Here is a 20,283-nt window from a genome sequence, read left to right on the forward strand (position 1 = left end):
ACAAGGCTTGGGTCATTTCTCCCCCCTGCCTCTACCCCCTCCCTTACCACCCACTCCGCCCCCTCCCTCTCCCCCCTACCCCCTCAATACCCAGCAGAAAGATTCAAGCCACATATAATTTCATTTATATAATTAACTTCAAAACAGGCCAAACTAAACTAGAAGGTGCTGTCACAGGAGGGAACATGAGGGACCTGCAATGCTTCATTTCTTGACATTGGTGGTGGTTGCCTGAGTGTTCACTTTATAATTAAAAGTAATTATAATATTATACTGTATGTGCTATATACAGTATTAAAGTGGACACTAATGGATTATTGCTTGTGTAGTTTGGTACATTTATGTTTTGTATACTTGTCTGTACTGGACCTGAGTACGGTCAGGCTAGCATATTGATTACTACTTTTGCTAATGATATGAGTGTGGTTGTGTATATGTGCCCGCTGAATACTGATCTGTAAACCACTGTGACATCTGTTGTTCTGTAGTGGGTGCTTTGGCTGACTCCTTGCTATAAAGCTTTAAGATTTGCACTGGAAATGGTGATGTAGAAATTTTAACATTTTGAAGGGCTGGGAATATGGCTCAAGTGACAGAGCACCTGCCTTGCAAGCTCAAAGCACTGAATTCAGACTCCAGTGTTGCCAAAATTTTAATACATTGAAAGTTTTCTTATACTTTTGCTATTTGACCAAACTTGAGAGTTTGGAGCATAAACAGACACAGAGTCCCAGAAGACTGTCTGGGAGACACATAATGACTTAAAATATTTCCTTTGTCCATAACCATAACTTTCCTTCTATAACAAACAATCCACACGAAGAACTTTTTTACCTTTTAGGATAAAATCACCGTCTTTTCAAAATAATTGATTTATGGTTGCAGAAGTAATGTGTGCTCATTACTGAAAATCAAAACCTTTCTCTTTGCTTTTAGATATGGAGTGAATACTTGGCATCTTTGTTATATTGTAATATTTATTCATCTCTCTTGAGATGCATTGTAATTTTATGAAAGAAGAGGCAAGCATTGTGAAAATGATAGTTAGTGACCCCAGGGCATTTCCTTTTAGAAGAGAGTCACTAATACCGTTCATAGTTAACTATATTCCACTTGAATTTTTTACTTAAATATTTATTATTTGCAAATTGGAATAATGGAGTGCTTATGACCATGGGAGTTAGAATTAGATGGTTCCAGATGGAGCACTGGCCTTAGACAGGTATCCAGCATCTGAGTGTTAGCCTCATCCTCTGAGAAATAGTAATTCTCCAAGTATTTGCAAAATTGGATGGAAAACATAGTAATGCAAGATGCCTGGCACATAGTGAGGGTTCTAGGATCCTTAGCTCTTTTGATGACCAACTTCCTCCTTTCCTTCCTTCCTTCCTTCCTTCCTTCGTTCCTTCTCTCTCTTCTCCCTTTCTTACATTTAATAAAACTAGAACTATGCATTCATTTATTCTGTGCTTTAAATTTAAAATGAGCTGTCAGTTAAAATTGACAGAATTAATTTTTCAGTCAGGTAAAATGAGATTATTCCATATTCATAGGTTTTGTCTCAGACACCTGAGATAAAGGCCAGGTGTGGCAGAAAGAGACATGTGGGTGGATTGTAAGGAGGAGGCAGGCTCACTACCTGTTGGAAGACTTCTGGGCTCTGTGGTGTCCTTTCCCATGGAGACCCTATGTACCAGAAGCAGGCAGGAGGCAATGCTGAAGCTGGCTGTGTGAGCTGTCCACTGTTGCCAGTCATCTCCAGATGAGAGGCAAACTGGTTGAAAAGTTTGAATTCTTAAGTTAGCTTCCCTAGATTCAGAGCCTGAGGCAGGAATTCCGTGCGTGTGACTTACTAAGCACATGCTCTCAGAGGCAAACAAACAAACAAAACTGAAAGGGAATGAGGAAAGTAAGACGGGGAAGGAGAAGAAGGTGAGCAAGGACGTGGTCTTAGGTCAGGCCTTGGCCTGATGCATAATGGGAAGAGGGAGGTGCTGGGGCTGGCCAGTGAAATATAAGTGATGCTGTTGTTTCCAGTCATCTGGCTGGAATCCCTTTGCTCTACCCAGATTGGAATCATAGGTAGGCAAAGAGAAGCTTCCAGTGCTGGCATTCCTGGGCCTTGGGTGTCCAAGGCCTACAGAATAGGCTGGCAGACCCGGAAGCTTGCAGACCTGGAGAGAGAAGGACCTATTGCTCCAGTCATTAGAAACCAGAGATTTACAACTGCAGACATTCAGGTTGGAGGCTTTAACCACCAGTGGCCTCAGCACTTGGCAGCTATTGTAATCCTCATCTTCTAGCAGCAATGGGTGGTAGCAGCAGACAGCATTGAATAGCAGCAGTGGCACCTTCTGCATTACAGGTCTCATATAGGCCTCAGGTGCTGGGCCTCAGCCCTACAGCCGCAAGTGTTACAGGTCTCAGGCCTAGAGCACCAGATTCTTGGTTCTGAACAGCAACAACTCTTACAGCCCCTGGTCGGCCCTTGACAGTGGCTTGTGTTGCACTTTCAGACCCCAAGTGTCTGAGACCCTTGGCTCTTAAGGCTTAACAGCTCTCTGGAACTCTTCCAGCAGCCAGGCCCACAGTTTCTCATCTTTAGCTCTTCAAGTCCCTTATCCTCATTTCTGCTCTGGCTGTTCTTTGTAGTTCTTTAGCTTCCCTCTCATAGCTGTTGCTATTATCATTTCTGCTGCCACTTCTTCAGCAAGAAGTGCTGGGAGAGCTGGGTGCTTCATGGATAAGGACACTGAAGAACTGGGGGAAGGTGGCCTTGGGGCGTCTTTCATCACACAATGTTTTACCATAATCATATATCACACAAGTGCTTCTCTTGACATTTCTCAAAAATGTAGAAGAAGAATAAAATTGTTTATACTCCACAACTGCCTGGAGAGTCTCAGAGACCAGCCAAAATTTACCACTGTTGAAGACAAATAAAAAAATACCACAAAGATAAGATGTGGCATTTGGCAAAATTGATGCAAGGAATGTCTGTTGACCAAGCTTTGGCTCAACTGGACTTCAATGATTAAAAAAAAAAAAAAAAAAGTGGGCCCAATTGAAAGCTGTTGAGAATGGGAAGTGGGAGGTAAAGGAGTGAGGGAGAGTAATGGAAGGGGTTGAACGGACCAAAGTAAAATATACCCACAGCGGGGATACAGTGAGAAAACCCCTTGAACATTGGCTTAAAATATTAATAACGAAAAGCAGGACTGTAAAATAGGTACAGGGATGGGGGGGTGCTAGTGGAAGGGGGAGGGTGGATGAAGGAGATTAAGGTGATGGTATATCGTTGATGGACTTCATATACCTATATGAAATAGAACAAAGAAACCTCTTGCACTTGCTTTAAGTGGGACAGGGAGGGGATTAAAGGGGAGAGACAGTGGGAGTGACACAAATAATGTACAATATAGACTTAATCGGAATTGTCACTATGAATCCCTCCAGTATAATGAATATATCCTAACAAAAATTTATAAATAAATAAATAAATAAAGGGGGCCGAAATAATTAAAGAGGTCTCTTAGAAGCACAAGATATGGCAGTGAGAGAACACAATGTTGAATTCAGATTCAATTTATATATAGCTGAGTCCATCTCAAAGTGAGGCCAAGGTCTGAAATGCCACAGCAGAGGTTGCTGTGGCATCGTGGAGGATGTGGATTGCCATTTTTTGTGAAGCTGGTGGAAGGACCCCCACCTCCATCTGAGGTACTTACCATGACAGTCTTCCAACTTGAAGGAGTACACTCAGCAGCTTCGCAACCAGACCCTCATTCACTCTGTGATGGATTCAGACTCCATGGTGTATATATGCTGCCATTTTTAAAAATTGTATATATGTTGATTTTAATTCATGCGTACTCGAAATCTGCTCTTTTAGTCTTTCATTATGTCTCTTAAAATGCTATTTTACCATGAAACAAAAGAGACTTGTATTTTCTGGTGCAAATCTCCATCTCTTCAATTCAGGGATAAAAGAAATGAAGCCATACTGGGGAACCCCTGAAATTAGTGGATACAAACACATAGATGGACATCAAAGGCCCCCGAGACTCTTGGAGCTATTGGTCTCCACACATCCGGAAGCTTTCACCTTCTTCATGTTGCTTCATTTAGCTGCCTTGACAACAGAGACTCTATAAGTGATGATATCAAAATTTGAGATCCATTAATACAGAGGATTGGGTCTCATCTGGGGACAGTTTTGCTCCCCTAAGGAAAATTTAGCAGTGGATATATTTTTGCTTTACATAATTGGGTGGACTCTGCTTGGTGGGCATCAGTGGGTGGAATCCAAGAATGTCATTGTGTTAACTTACAATGCATAGGACAACCTCAGACAAACACTCACCAGCTCAAGTTCTCAGCAGTGCCAAGATTAAAAGATCTTCATTAGGTTAAGACACCTTAGCAAAGAGCATCCCTGGCAGTCGCCCTTTGTATTTTAGCAGTGTAGTTGTTCAACAGTGTCATTAAAAACACATTTTATTTCAAGTGTATTAATTGATTTCATAGCTTTTCCCTCCATCTTAAACAAAGTCCAGTGTGCTTCTTCACCCAAAGGACATGGCTAACACTGTCCTTTGCTGATAACTTGTCACCTCCTGATAGGCAAAAGGTGACTGAGGTTGCCGCTTAACTAATGTCACACAAAGATTCGTATTTCCGTGTAACTTCCTGGGGTGCTGTGATTCAAAACTCAGGAATTCAGTTAGAATTTAGACTATTTTTATTCTAAATCCAATGGAGTGTTTGAAGGCAGGTCTTGCCTTCAGTTTTCTCTTTAATGAATAAGAGAATGGAGAATGCCTTCTCTGTGCATCAGCTTTCATAAGGCTGAAAGGAAAATCAACAAGTTGAAACTTATCATAAATATTGTGAAATGTTTTAGTGGAATGGAATTTCAGACTTCTGTCACTTTCCTGCATTATTTTTACTTTGCTCTGAGAATGAGGAATGTGAAGATTTTGTCCTGGGCTTTGTTCCCAAGAGGAGAGGGCATGGACATCAGGTGTACAGTTCTGCAGGTGGTAGACGGCTGGTGTGATGGGAAGACCACTGCTTCAAACTGCGCAACCCAAAGCAAGCAGGAAGCCTTTATCAAGCAGCCCCCAAATGAGGGCCCTGCGGAAGGCCTGGATGTTCACCTGGTTTTTTCACCACACACCCAGAGGTGTGGCGAGGGAAAGGACATGAGTGAAGGAATGACAGGAAAGAGAGGGAAAGCAGAAGACTGCCTGGCTTCAGAAATGAAGGAGGCACCAGTAAAACATGGACGGCTCCTAGTAACCAGGAGCAAGTGGCACAGCCACTTGATAAAGATGAGGAAGGTGGGGACAGTCACAGAGAACGCAATCAGGTTGAGAACTGAGGGACCAGGTAGCCTAGGTGTGTAAAAGTCCAAGGGAATGTGGCAACATGACTGAAGCCTGAAAGAGACTGGATTGGTGATAGAGATGTGTGACTTCTCAGCATAGGGAAGGGCGCAATTCCACTGGAGGGTCATGACAGGAATGGGTAACCAAAGACCCAGTCCAGCTTTATCGACAGGGAAGAGGATGAGGGAGAGAAGCAAATGGCAACAGAGCTGTCAGGACACCATGAAAGAGTTTAGGTGTTCACTGCTAGAGCCAGGGGTCAGGCACAGTTAAGGGAAAAAACACTGTTAGCTCTCCGACAGCTGAGTGGTTATGTAGAATGGGGACAAAAGGGTAAAAATAGACACAAGTCACTGGTTGGTTAATGACAGTGATTTAAAAATATTTGTCACCATCCAGCTGTCATTTGTATAAATTTTTAATGTGAGTTATTTTACTGAAATAAAACTTCAGAGTCCATTATTTTAACAGAGTCCATAGGAAAAGCAAAATAATACCAAAGCCCCTGTGGAAATGCATTTTCAGCTTAGGTCCCCATGTGTATTGTTTGAATTATACATGATTTTAAGCATGAGCTAGAAGATATAAAGAATATGTTTCCCCGCAAAGATTTCTTCTTATCAAATGCAAGGGGAACCGAGTTTAACCACCTTTCAGAAACAACTGAAAAGATGAACTAGGTGTATGGAACAAGGGTTCACAAAACAGTCATTATTAGACAAACAAATCCCACAACTGCAACATCTTATTTTCTGGGAAAACTTTCTGGGCTGCTGAGCAGGAAGGAGGAAGCTAGGTCAAGTCCATTGTCTCTATGAGTTGAGGAAGAGGTGGGTGTCTAGAGATGCAGGCCAAGGTAGAATTCACAATGATAAATGGCAAGTAGAGCGCTCATACTTGATGGTAGCGATGTAAAATGTTATAGCCACTTTGGAAAACAGCTTGGAAGTTTCTTAAAAGGCTAAATGTAATCTCATCAACTCCTCTAATTCTAAGTTTTTATCCAAGAGAAATGAAAGCATACATCCATACTAAAACTCATACATGAATATTTATAGTGGGTTTATTTCCAATAGCCCAGAGCTGAAAACATCTCAAATGTCCATCAATAAGCCAATTCGTAAAAAAAGAAAATTATTCTGTATCTAATTAAAGGCACCCTGCTCAGCAACAGAAATGAATGGACCATTGATCCGTGAACCAACACGGTTAAGTTTCAAAATACTTTGGTCTGAAAGAAACTCAAAAGAATACATACGTTCTGTATGATTCCATTTTTATAACCTTTTGGAAAATGCCAATTAATCTATAATGACAGAACATAAGTCAGTCTTTGCTTAGAAGTTTGGAAGATGGAATCAGACAGAGTGTGAAGGAGGTACAGAAACTTTAGGGTGTTCTTTTTCTTGAGTGCAGTGATGTTCTCATGGTATATATACTTGTCACAACTAATCAGATTGTACCCTCTAACACATACAATTAAATTGTTTGTCAATTATATCTCAATAACATTGCTTTTCAAAAGATCTAACTAAATCCTTCCTGGTAAGGATGATGACAGAGACCAGAAAGGTCAAGAGGCATGAGTTCTGAATGAATCTGCATTTGACCTTGATGATTCTATCTTGCTTCTGTGCCTTCTTTTCTATTTGATAATAAGTTCTAGATATTTTCTGAGATTGGGATCAAGCTTGTTAGTTTTTATTTAATGAAATCCTAGAAAATTTCATAGACTGGGAGTGGTCTCTGAATTTTGTTGACTAGGAAATTTTGTAATTAAGTAGTATGTTGAAAAAAAATCTCTTCCTTGAATATGTTCATTAGAAATCTTAAGGCAATGGGAGGGAGATGTTCACTGAGCTCCATATGAGATTTTGGACAACCCTGTGAGCTCTGTGCAGGAAACTGAAGGTCAAGATTGGTTTAACTGGTAAACAGCAGGGCTGGAATTAGACCCAGAAATTTTGCAAGACAAAACCCATACTTATTGCTGTTCTCCACACAACAACCGTGGGCCAGCACCCAGTTATTTTTCTTTGTTCTTATTTATTTTTTGATTGTTCACAGTGCTGGGAATTCAACCCAGGCCTTTGCTTATGCTGGATAAGCTGCTACTAAATTACGTCACCAGCCTAGCATCCAGTTTTTCTTAGCAGCAGTTTACAGAAGAGAAGAATGTGGAGTTCATCCTGGAGGGAGTCTCTTAGTACCTGCAGCCAGCATGGCTAGTCCTGACTAATGAGATTGCTCCCTGAAGTCCCCAGGAGAGAGTCTGTGACTTCAGCCCCTTATTAATGTGTCCTTGCTTGCCCTGAGTTTCACAATCAGGTGGCCACTCGGGGAACTGGAAAAATAGTCACCGGCAACAGCTCGAGCATGAACTTCCCTTTAAGGTTCCCACATTCACTCACATTCCCCACGTCTCCCGTCATCGTGTCTATGACAGGTCGGTACCCAAAGATGCACTGAGGTTTAGAAGGCCCTTTGAGCAGATGTGATTTCATTCACCTTTGCACTTCATTGTAGATTAAGTGTTTCTCTGTTTTCCAGTGCTTTTTCTAGCTCCACTGAGAGGAAGCGACATCTTAAAGCAGCCTCGGAATGGCTTGTCCCTTGAAAATCATCTCAGGAGAAGGTGAATGGAGAAACCTCAGACAGTTGGTGGATGCCACGAGCTCAGTTCTCGGCAAGGCAGCCCCAAAGCCCGGTCTTCATTAATCAGTGCAGAGTGTTCAGGAAGAATGTTAACACAGGATGTGATTTCTAAGCCCATGTTTCCTTTTCACCTTCCCCAGCAAGCCCTGGACGTGAAGACAGCAAATAATGGGAATGATTTATCTGCTTACTTTTCCCACAGCCAAGTGGAGGGTACAGTGAGCTTTGCAACACTTGTGGAGCTGGGGTAATTGACGATGACGACTCCCAGGGTGGTGGCTCCCTGGAGACAGATCTGTCCATGTGTCTGGTTCTTGGTGGGACTCGTCAGGATAACCTGTGTGGCTTCACACTTAACTGACCAGCTTCCTTTCCTACTAGGTCCCTTGGCAAGATCAGTCCTGTCTCTGCACAGTCCTCAGAATATATGAAGCCTGTTCTCGTTTCTGTGCCCCAGGCCATGATATACTCCCCCAGCCTGACACACCCTATACAGGGGCACTCTGTTCACTATTTTTGATTGTTTTGCTGGAACATCTTGTGTATTCATTTTCAAAGGAGAAAGATCTTGTGTCAGACAGATCAAGGTTTAGATCATAGGACAGCCATTTACCTGCTGTGTGACCTCAGGCAGGATTCAATGAGAAGCAGGTGCTGGCAGAGACCAAGCACAGTGAGGTACAGTGGTGAGCTCATTGCTGTTCTTTTCCCTCCCTCTTTTTTCCCCCTAAGATCAAGGATTATAACCTAATTCTTCTGGAGCTTTCGTGGTGTTGAGTATACAGTTGGCATTGTCTGAATGCTTTTTGTTGCAAAGAACATGTTTGTAGAAGAAAAAAAGACATAGGGGTTATTTCATCTTTCAATGACATTTTTGTGTCCTTTTTCAAGGCAAATTTTGGCTAATTTTGCCCTTTGGGGACCAGCATCATAAGGGCTGTTTAGGTCAATTGGTGGTAGTCAGCATTTCATTTGTTCTGTGACTCAGTGGGCAGGCAGGATCACTTCTTGTATTTCCGACAGCTACTGGATGTTGGTTTTCTCATCTGGGTTTTCAGTCTGTTGAGCATCAGGTATTGTTTCTCTGTGAACTGTCTTTGTCATCTGGACTCTGAGCTTGGTGATGAAGGGCTCATCCATCCTGAGAAGCCAGACACCAGACTCTGCAAGCAGTACCAACTCCTCCCAAGTTCCTCAGGCACCATTCTGCCCCATAATTCACTCTTAGCTTGTTCTTCTGCCTTCTGGGGAATCTGCCCACTTGCTGCTCCTTCAAGACCAGAGTCACATCCTCTTTGCAGCCTTTCAGTCTCAGGCCCCTTTCCCACTGCCGAGGGGGCAGTGGAGCCCACTGGATTTCTCTAACCTGCACAGATTTTTCCCATAATGCCTTTAACATTGATAATGCGTATTGGTCTCTATTTTCCCTTTCTGTCCCAGGAGTATGACTTGTTGAAAAATAATGCTCTGTTTTTATTTCTGAATCCCAGTACCTAGTCCCTTGCCTGAGATGGAGAGGATGGATGGATCAATGGAAGAGAGGGAGACAGGTACTAAGAAGGACTTTCCAGCCATTGTAAATGCTAATTTTGTCTTCTTTCCCTCTTTACAGTATTCCACTGGGTGTGTGTTCAGGGAATACAAGATAATGTTCATAGGTTGTCTGAATGGCTCAAGTGGTAGAGCACCTGCCTAGCAAGCATGAGACCCTGAGTTCAAACCCCAGTACCACAGACACATAAAAATAATGTCCATAGGCCTAAATTTCCTAAACTTGAGATCAGAGACCAGAAGGGAGGATGTAGTATTGGAAACAACAGGGGTAGGAAAATTCAATCCAAGAGTGCTTTCCTTCCCTTGGGTTCTTTTCCATTGAAATGGAGAACTAGACTGAAGATTAGCAGTGTCCAAATTTAACCAGGAAGGCAATTCTGCTAAAAAATGTAACAAATAATTAAAATTAAACGGTGTTTTTCTAACCATATAAGACAAATTTTGATCCACTGTTTGGATTTATCTCTGCAACCTCTGCCATGTGGGTATCTGAAAGTTGGAAACCAATAATAATCCTTTACAAGGAAAGAAGAAAAAAAGTCTTCTAAAGTATCTTGTGTGATGTCGTTCAGTATTTTTATGTCAAACAAGTTGTTCTGATGTGTTCCCAGATTAGTAAGACTTGTAAAAAAAAATAAATAAAAGTTCTTAACATCTGCATAATAATTTACAGTCAACAAAGTACTTTCTAGGGTTCATCTCTTTTACTCCTTGCAACAAACCTCTCCTGAGACCCTCATCATCCCTGTTTTACAAATGAAGTTTGAGGCTGAGAAACACTAGGTAATTTGTGTGAAGCAAGTGGGTGACAGAGTCAGACCCAAAACACGGTCTGATTGCTCAAAGTGCTAGGCCTCCTGCAAGAGGCTTAGCAAACAGCTGTTCCTCACCTGTGAGTTATTATTGGGGTTCTAACAGAAACCAATGGAGGTTGAAAGACTAGATAAAGTTGAATGCTGCTAAGTGTCTATAACTACAGTGTATTCACACTGACAAAAACAGAAAATCCCCCCCAGGGAGGTGCACTGGGAAGACTGACTTCCTCATCACAGCATTGGAAGTTTAGACATCTTGCTGGGGGATAAATAAGGAAACTTGAGAGTATCCAGCAAACTTTAAACCCTTGCCATTCAAAGTGTGATCTGGTGACCTGAGTGCAGGAGAAATGTAGGTTCTCAGCCTATGGACCCTCTGGACCACAGCCTGCATCTTAGCCAGACCCCCGGGTGGCTTGCATGCACAGTCATGTTTGAAAATACACTGTGCTCTTTAGGGAAGGTGGATTCCCTGCTGGGGCCATTTGGAGCCCTTGTCAAAATGGAAACTGATTCATGAGTTATGCAATAAACTGTGTGAAGTTCCTTTTGACCGTGACACAGGGCTCTACAAAGGATTTCCTATATGCCTGTGGCTGTTTCTCCTGGTGACTATGGTCAGTTAGAAACTGACCACCATCCCCTCCATAACCTGTCACAACAGGGTGAAGTGCTCTTTCTAACATTAAGCCCCAGGATTTCCTTTGACCAACTATATGACCTTTTCATTGGTATGGACTCTTCCTAAGTGCTACTCACTATGGCAGGTGCCTGTTTCTTTGCCTGCCAAGTGAGGAATAACTCCTTCCACACAGGGTGTCTCGTTAGGATCTGAGGAAGTAATGTGTATCACAGTACTTTACATGTGGTAATTGAGATAGATTATTCTTTAAATAGTTGCATATAAAATGTTTATTTATGGGGCATCTAGTATGATCCAAGACTTGTGGTAAATGTACCTAAGTTCAAAGATATTTGAAAGATATTTGTTAAAACAGATAAATCAAAACTGATATATTTCATGCTTGTTTCAAGAAAGTGATGTCAAGATAAAATTAAAGCAAGCACTTGGGAACACATCAGTCATAGATACTGAAAAAGTGCCTATATGCCCTGGCATTTGCCCAGGTGGATACCAACACAGTTGCACCGTCAACCTCTAAATTCTCCCTCTTCTCCACTCCCAGGCATGCGCCAAGGCAATGACCACGGCACCCAGTACCGCTCGGCCATCTATGCGACCTCTGCCACACAGATGGAGGCAGCCTTGAGGTCCAAGGAGGACTACCAGAAGGTAGGGGCTCCCAGGTTCCCACCACTGGGCTGCTGGGATTCTAGCCAGTCTGTATCCATTTACATATCTTAAGGAACTTGTCAACGCCAGGAGTAAAACCATTGTACCCAAGAAATGTATGCAACGAGATTTTAAGAATGGGTCCTTGTGTATTTCTCTTTAAGATCAGCTCATCTAGATGAGTGAGTAGCTTGTTAAAATACAGTCTTTCTCTATCTCTGTAGCTGTCTCTGTCCTTTTATCTTCACCTCTCTCTGTATGAATCTCTAACCAACAGATTTACTGTCTCAAGGTTCTGGAGTCTAAAATCGAAGTGCTGCAGGGTGGGCTCTTCCTAAGGGCTGTGAGGGAAAGACCTCTGTCCTTGGTTTGCAGATGACCTCCTCTCTGGGTGCATTCTTCCCTTTCTATGACTTTCCGAATTTCCAGTTTTTATAATGACTCCAGTCCTAATCCTAATGACTTCACCTAACTTGATTGCTTCTGTGAAAACCCTATCTTCAAATAAGGTCACATTCTGAGCGCTCAAGGCTCCAAGATTCCATGAGGGTGACAATTTAACGCACAATACACTCTCTCTTGCCGGTAAAAGTAAACTTGATTATAATAAAAAATACGTACATTATATCATGAAATAATTATTTCCACTTTAACTTGTGCAACATTTTTAAAAAATCTTCTCCAGTAGAGATTTTCTTTTTTTAAAAAAAGACTAGAATTGCTTTTATTTTTAGAGCTTTGTGCTAATGCTTAAACTTTAATTATTATATTTTCTGATGTGTATCGACATTTATCAATAGAGCTATTATGTACTATAATGCTGATCTGTTTGAGAATTATGTAAAGCAGCAGACATGGAACAGCTCCCATGCTGGCACAGAGGAGACAGTGAGGAAGAGGAGGGACAAGAGAGCACCTGCTAATGAGCAATTAGCAGGCATGCAGTTTATGGTCAGCTGACTCTGATAAACAGACTAGGCTGAGGGAGATGCTGAGAGGCCTGCACTTCCCTGCTCCAAGGCTGAGATATCTACTTGGTTAGTAACAGTAGGCAGCCTGCAGCACAGCCTCCAGTGGCTTCTCCTATGTGAAATCCCCCCTCCTTGAGCATGGGCTGGATTTAGTGACTCACTTCTATTCAATGGAAGAAGTGATAAGATGTCACTTCTGAGATTAGATTGTGACTTCCATTTTGGGAGCTTCCCTGCCTGTTTTTCTCTGGGATCACTTGTTCTAGGGAGGCCAGCTGTCATGTTGTGAGGCAGCCCTGCTTAAAGGCTCAGTGGCAAAGGACAAAGACCTGCCAAGAGCTGCATGAGTGAGTGAGCTTAGAAGCCCTTCAACCCCAGTCAAGTCTTCAGATGAGACCACAATCCCAGCTGACAATTTGATTACAATATCATGAAAGACCTTAAGCCAGCAGTACCCAGCAAACTGTGCTATGAAAACTGTGTGAGATAATAAGTGTTTGTTGCTTTAATCTGCTCAGTTTTGGAGTAGAGTCCATTTATATTTCCATTCTAAAAAGCTTCTACCTATAAATTCTCCTTTCTTCTATCCCTTTTACATCTTGACTTTTCTAACTGTGGTAGGCATGCTTGGGCAAGTAAGTGTGGTTATACATAGAGCTCTAACATCAAGTTGTCAATTCACATGTCATCTGTGTGACTTGTCACATGCCTGACTCATAGAAAGCCATATATCTTATTTAACTCAAGTGAACCAAGGGGAACAGGTTCACTTTGAGCAAAGATCCTCAAAGACACAAAGCTGTGACAGCAGAATAACTGGAGTTAAGGAGAAATAAGACCAGGTACAGGGAGGTAAGTTGGGCAACGGTGCAGGACTCCAGAGCATAAATGCCAGAAGCTTTGTCTAGAAGGGCAGAAATTTGAATGGAATGAAAAGATATTTAGGAAGTAGGACTCATAGAACTTAGACTTTGATTGGAAGTGGAGAGCCAATGAGAGGGAGGGATCCGGAGGGACTTGCAGGTGCCTGGGTAGTGATGATCTGTTCAAAGGCACAGAGGAGTAGAAGTAGACATGTGTGGAAGGCAGGCTGAAAATATGGAGTTTGATGCACCCATGATGTGGGCATCCAAGTGGTTGCTGGGAGGAGGCATGGGTTCCTTGAGGAACCCATGAGGATTGTGACTTCTAACTGGGTTAATGAATGTGAAACACAGGGCGTAGAGCACAGTAAGTGCTCAGTAAATGGGAACCCTTATTATTAGTGGGAGCTATCAAGGGATGCTTGGTGAATGAAACCCTAGATTCTAATAAGGCCACTTAGGAAAAGTGATAAACGATGAGAGAAGCAGGTATAAATTGGGTCCTGAGAAACATGAACATTTGAGAGATGGATAGAGGATGCTGTGCTGCCATGAGTCCCAACCCCGAGCAAGAATTTAAAAAGTAGGCCTATTTCTGTTTAATGCTACTGCATTGCACTGGAAAGGCAATGTTTGCAATGAATACTGAAAGTCACTCATGATTCATGCTGTATATAAATTACCTAATGCAATGATTCGATCTTACACAGCACTAACAACACTAACAGTGGAAGGATATTAACTTCCCTCTAGATTATCTCAAAATGAGATGATATCATGGTGTTTATAATAAAGATTTTGAGTTCAAAATGTCAGTGCCCTCCATGTGATGAAAAGCCTTATACCTCATTTTCCACTTTTACCCCAATATGGTTTCTTAATCTTAGCTTTAAGTAGAACCCATGTTGATTTTAGAAAGCTGATATCCAAGCTGATGGTGGTGTACACCTGTAATCCCACTGGGGAAATTGGGAGGATCATGGCATGAGGCCAGTCTAACCAAAAAAAAAAAAAAAAAAGTGAGATCCCATCTCAACACAAGCTAGGCGTGGTGGTTCACACCAGCCATCTGATACTCCAGAGGCATAGGTAGAAGGATCAAGGTCCAAGGTTGACCACAGGCGAAAACCACGAGACCTTATCTGAAAAATACCTAAAGCAAAAAGGGCTGGGGGGATGGCTCAAGTGGTGGAGCGTCCACCGAGCAGAACAACTGAGTATTTATTGAATACTAATGACTGTTTTCAAGCATTTTATGTAAATGATGTCATCTATAGATAAGTATTTACTTATCTATCCATCTACATAGATACAATAGATAAGCTTAGACATAGGTGTGTATCTCTCCATATCTTTATATAAAATTATAAGCATTCATGTATTTCTCAGGCATTGCTTCTACTTTTTGAAACTTGTATGAATTTCTAACTGTTCATTCCATTAGCATAATTGATAATATACATACCAAAAAAGGGGGAAATCAATGATTTGCCTGTGAAAGAAGGCAAAAGAAGTGGATAAAGACTTTTCTACCATGAAGAAGTTTGATCTTTTCTTTGAGATTTACCTTAAAAATTGTGATGTGTTTTCTAGTGGATTTCTCAATTTAGGTTAAGCTGACTGGTTCCCCTGGGTTGGCTTTCCAGTGCTTTTTGTCTAGGATGACCTTGAACAAGTTCCTAAAACAGCAATGGCATTAATCCAAGGGGAGTCATCGCTTAACACTAGCAGATTAGGGTCTAGAACTGCATAATCTTATCAAACACATTTAGATTTATGTCTAGGAGCAGGGACATTGAGCAGACAACTCGTTTCATCTTTTTTATATGTCCTGTTTTCCCATAAACGGTTGGCACTTCTGCCCCTGTCACTCCATTCTGGGGATTCTTCTTCTCTGAGCCTGGTGAGACCCCGTGCACTAACTATAACATTGACTTAGGTTACTAATTTGATAGTCTTTCCTAGTTTGCCCCCAGTGACCCCTAGTAACCAGCTTCTTCAGCAGCTTCCTTCTATGCGGAGTTTAGAGTGACAGTATTGCTTACCACAGAGCAGCCATTTGAACATAAAATTAGCTGATTTTATCACAGGGACCAATTGTTGAGCTAATTAGATGTGCAGTACTGCTGAGGAGCCAGAAACCCAAAGTGATTTTCCATCTAAACTGTGGTTTTCTGCAAAGTTGGCTGGGCTGTAGGTCCCAGGCTCACAAGCAGCCTGAAGAAAGGAAAGGTGGCTGAAGAAGTTTGCTCATTTCAAAGCAGATGGAGGGGAGGAAAGCATAAGGAGGAGAATCAGATCTTCAGGAGTGAAACTTGAACTTCACACTAGGTTTTCTATCCTTGCTGGGGCTGGGTTCTGCTTTCAGAACTTGACAAGTGCTTCAGGTCTTTGGTGAGCTGAGGACTTTGCATAAAATATGAGGAGGGGGTGTCTTTGTCTTTTGGGGTATCTTTGTAATCTTTTTCTGATTGTTTTCCTCAAATAATTTTATGATAGGATCATTTGCTTTGTGGCATTAACTGAAGGGGATAGTCAAATATATTTCTATTTTAGGATTATCAAATGTGGACAGTTCATAAGCAAGCCTGTCATGACCACAACTTCTACTATCCTGAACTGAATCAGGGCCTCTGGGAATGATGGGGTCTGGAGGGGTCCACATGGGATTCTTTCATCCTGAAAATGTGACTCTTACTTAGGAGTTGACCATTTATAGATTATGGACTTTGAAATTTGAAAGATAATTAACAAATAGAAAGATAGTTCTTCTGGCTACCTGACCTTGCTCCTTCCCAACTCCTCAAGATTCACGAACAGAAAATGCTTTTCCTCTGAACATTTCTTTTAGTAAAAGAGAGAAGAAAAGCAGGATTTTCCTTTGTGTACATTTTATAACATATTAAGTCTTAGTAATAATAATAAGAAAATCTTTCTGGAGTGAGTGCTAAATTACTCACTATCTTTCAAATATAGACCAGTATTTATATTAATCTCTGTTTATTCATCTAGCCCTTCATTAATCTACCTATATATCCTCCCACCCATCCACCTGTTTATTCACCCATCTGTCCATCCATCCATCTGTAGCTTCAATATATAACTATAATCTTTAAATATTTTTATAGTTTTATCTTGAATTTCAATTATCTAGTAATTTATCACCTATATCTTTGTATATATTTCAGTAGTGTCATTTTTCTTAAAAGTACCCCAAATAAGTGATACAAACAGTACGTAATGATTGCTGCAAAACTGCAATCAGTTTTTATAATCAAAGTTCAGCTTTAATTAATTTTCTTCCCACTTAGATTGCAGCCAGATATTCAGTGACTCCACATGTTCTCCATCTAAGCCCTGACAAGTTGTGGCTTGACTGCTGTGTGTGAGGGGGGCGGAGATAGAGAGAGACAGAGACAGACACACAGAGAGAAAGAGAGAACAGTTTCCATCACCAAATAACCTACCTGTGCTGCCAATTAGGTTTTAGCTCTTTCTCCCTCACATGGTTTAAATACCATCTCTGTGCCAATGATGTCAAGTTTATGTTCCAGACCCACCCACGCAGAGTCCAGATCCTTCCTTGTTATTTCCACTTATTTGTCACTGTAATACATCCTAAACTGAAGGCTTTCTTCACCCTGCCCCCGAAACAAAACCATGGCTTCCTTCTCCCACCTGCCCTCTGACAGCCTTCCTCAGGATTCACCCCAGATTCTTCTCTTTCGCTCCTTCCTCACCAATAGTCAATCAGATTAATCTGGACCTTACTTGAAAAATACATCTCTAATGTGCCTGCTTCTCTTTCATTGTCATAGTCACTGTCAGCATTTAGGCTACCATTGCTAGTTCCTGGACCATTTAACTTACTTCTCCACTACTGTGACCACCCACACAGGGCAACTGGGTGGTCCTTGTAAATATAATTCAGATCACTTCCTTTCTGTATCAGTTGTCCCTCGGCTTCCCTGCTGCATTTGGAATTAAATCCAAAGTCCTCAGCATGGTCTACAAGGTCCCACACAATCACTGTGCCATCTTCCCATCAGAATAGCTAAGTATCATGACATAGCTAAGATGCAAAGCTCTGAACACTGAGGACTCACGACAAGAACCACAGATTGACATTGTAAGGAATGGTTCTTGACTTCCTTATATCTCAAAGTTAATTCCTGCATGGAACCAGTGTTGCCACAGTGAGACCAAAGGTTGCGGGATTGCTCCTTGGTTTAAGATAGGTTGTATATATAAGAGAATGACTGTCTCCATTAATTACAGTGTCCTTGACCCCAAACCCTATCTTATAAACTCTCTTGACACAGGAAATGGCTAAAGGTTACAATCATGCCATGATATTTGGTAAGATTAAGTAGGAGGCTGGTACATCAAACTGTCTTCTTCTTCTTCTAATTTGTTAAATCTCTTGACTTGTCCCTTTATTTGTCCCTGGCAACTGCTAAAACAAATGACCACAGACCTGGTGGCTTAAAACAATAGGAATTTATTCCCTCACTGTTCTGGAGGCCAGAAGTCCAAAATCTGTTTCATTGGACCAAAATCAAGGTACTGGCTAGGCCAAGCTTCCTCCAGAAGCTCTAGGATTAAGCACCTCATTCTAGCCTCTACCTCTGCAGTCGTGTTGCCTCCTCCTCTTCTGTGTGTCTAATCTCTTTCTGCCTCTCTCTTATAAGAACACTTGTGGTTGGATTTAGGGCCCACTCAGGTAATCCAGATAATCTCCCCATCTCAAGATTCTTAATCAACTGCCAGGCATGGTGGTTCACACTGTAATCCCAGGATTCAAGAGGTTCCAGCTGGATTGCAAGTTTGAGGCCATCTTGGGCTACATAGTGAGACCCTGTCTCAAAACACAAAAACAAAAAACCACAGAAAAAGATCCTTAATTGCATCTGTGAAATCTTTTCCATATAAAGTAAGACTTACAGGTTTTAGAGATTGGGACATGGAAATGGAGCAGGGAGAACTACTCTCCAGACTATCACTGTCTCCATGGCCTGGTTTCCCACCTGCCACTGTCATAGGTCCTCCCCAGTGTGGGAGATGAAATTGGGACCTTCTTCACAGGTTGTTCGGTAGAGGCAGGCCAGGTTCATCATGTGAAACCTACCTGGCTCTCCAAACGCCAGGCTCTGCACTGGGACACTGTCAGTTCCTGGAGGGGCACACTTGCTGTCTTCTCTTGGGGTTTATATAATTTGCACAAACATATTTGCTTTCAAACATTTTTACCCTCAAAAAAGACCCAACTTTCCCCCTATAAAAGAGCACGCCAATGATAACAGCTAAAAAACATTCTAAGAGCTAGAAGGACATTTGGGAAAGAAGTGTGTGTGCATGCACATATACTCAAAATAAAATTTGGATGTTGGAAAGTGTCTACTACTTTCCTAGTCAGGTATTGTCTTTGGGTCCTGAGTTAATTTGTCTGGATAAAAAATGTTTTCATAGAGATTTGTTACAAGAATTAAGTGAGATTTTGTATGTAAGTATGTATACGTGTATATATCTGTCTATCTAGCTATCTGTCCATCCACCTATCCACCCACCTACCTATCTACCTATTTCTCTACTCTGGTGTGCAGTATGCATTAATCAAAACTGAGTCCCCTAGTTTTCAGTCCAGAAAATGGTTTTAATAATGCCAACCAATTAAGAGAAATTAAACACACTCAATGAATATCCAGTCATGCTAGAACTGTCATGACCTTTCAGGGCCTGCTATCTCCCTGACAGGAGGTGCACATGCATCCTTCCATGCATCTATAGGCTGAAAATGTCCTTCTCTCTTTACCCTCCCTCGCCTTCCTCAGAAAATTGACAAATTAATTACGTTATCAAATATTCTGTCTATAGTCATTAGTTACCAGACCCCCATTACAATTGTTTTTAACAAAGCTATCTGAAGAAAGATCTTATGAAATTAGTTATAACCAACTGGACCACGTATGGTCCCCAAAGCTTACATGTCACAAAGGTCTTTCCTGTTATTGGAAAGTTCAGTGCTGGTGAATACCTCTGTTCTTGCATTCGGCAAAAGAATTCAGGCAAGATGCAAAAATGTAGTAAAAATAATAGTAAAATTTGTAAGGATGAAAGTGGAAAAAAAAGGGGGAAAAGAGGGAGAAACATTTTCTGCTCCCCGTGCAAGAAATGGGAGAAAACACTCAAAATGGTGGGCCCCGTGTCTTAGTCTTGTACTTTCTGACCTGGAGAAATACGTGTGATCGTTACAACATTGGATCTGGGAGGCTAGGATGGGTGCTAAAGCAGGGAGGTGTCATCAGGCCTCCTCAAATCACAGGGACAAGGACTTCTATCTGCTAGACATCTCTTTCATTCTTTTTTGTCCCTCCCCTCATCCAAGGAGCCTTGGAGCTTGTTAACATCTCCCTGGAATGTAGACAGCCCTGTTCTTGTGTCTTCAACATCTAAAAGGGGATGGGAGAGGGTGGCCAGCTGCTCTGGCTTTTCAGCTTTTACTTCCTTGCCAATGGCTGAGTCTGGTCCTTTAGATTTTTATTACAATGATATAATTTCCGTGTCTCCTCATCTACCTGTCCTGCCTCACTGTAGAGCACTTCCTAGGTCCTGTTCTAACACTGTGTGCACTACATAAACTCCCCGGGGACTCCTGATCACCTTTGTGTCCTAAGTGCCTAGTATTGTGCTTGGTTCCTAGCACGTTGTCAGCAAATATGTGTTGACCTGAACTGGGAAGAC

General features: G+C 41.8%; 1 protein-coding gene and 1 pseudogene across 6 annotated transcripts in view; both read left to right on the forward strand.

The window, feature by feature from the left end:
* Msra (methionine sulfoxide reductase A) overlaps nt 1-20,283 on the forward strand; it is a 319,535-nt gene that overhangs the window by 217,917 nt on the left and 81,335 nt on the right. For all 6 annotated transcript variants that reach the window (XM_074055269.1, XM_074055271.1, XM_074055267.1 and 3 more), the window contains one exon: nt 11,602-11,708. In XM_074055269.1, coding sequence (XP_073911370.1) covers nt 11,602-11,708 — 107 coding nt within the window. The remainder of the gene's footprint in view (nt 1-11,601; nt 11,709-20,283) is intronic.
* LOC109687676 (large ribosomal subunit protein uL22m pseudogene) lies at nt 1,861-3,268 on the forward strand (annotated as a pseudogene).

Source organism: Castor canadensis, chromosome 14, assembly GCF_047511655.1.
Source record: "Castor canadensis chromosome 14, mCasCan1.hap1v2, whole genome shotgun sequence".
Lineage (NCBI taxonomy): Eukaryota > Metazoa > Chordata > Mammalia > Rodentia > Castoridae > Castor > Castor canadensis.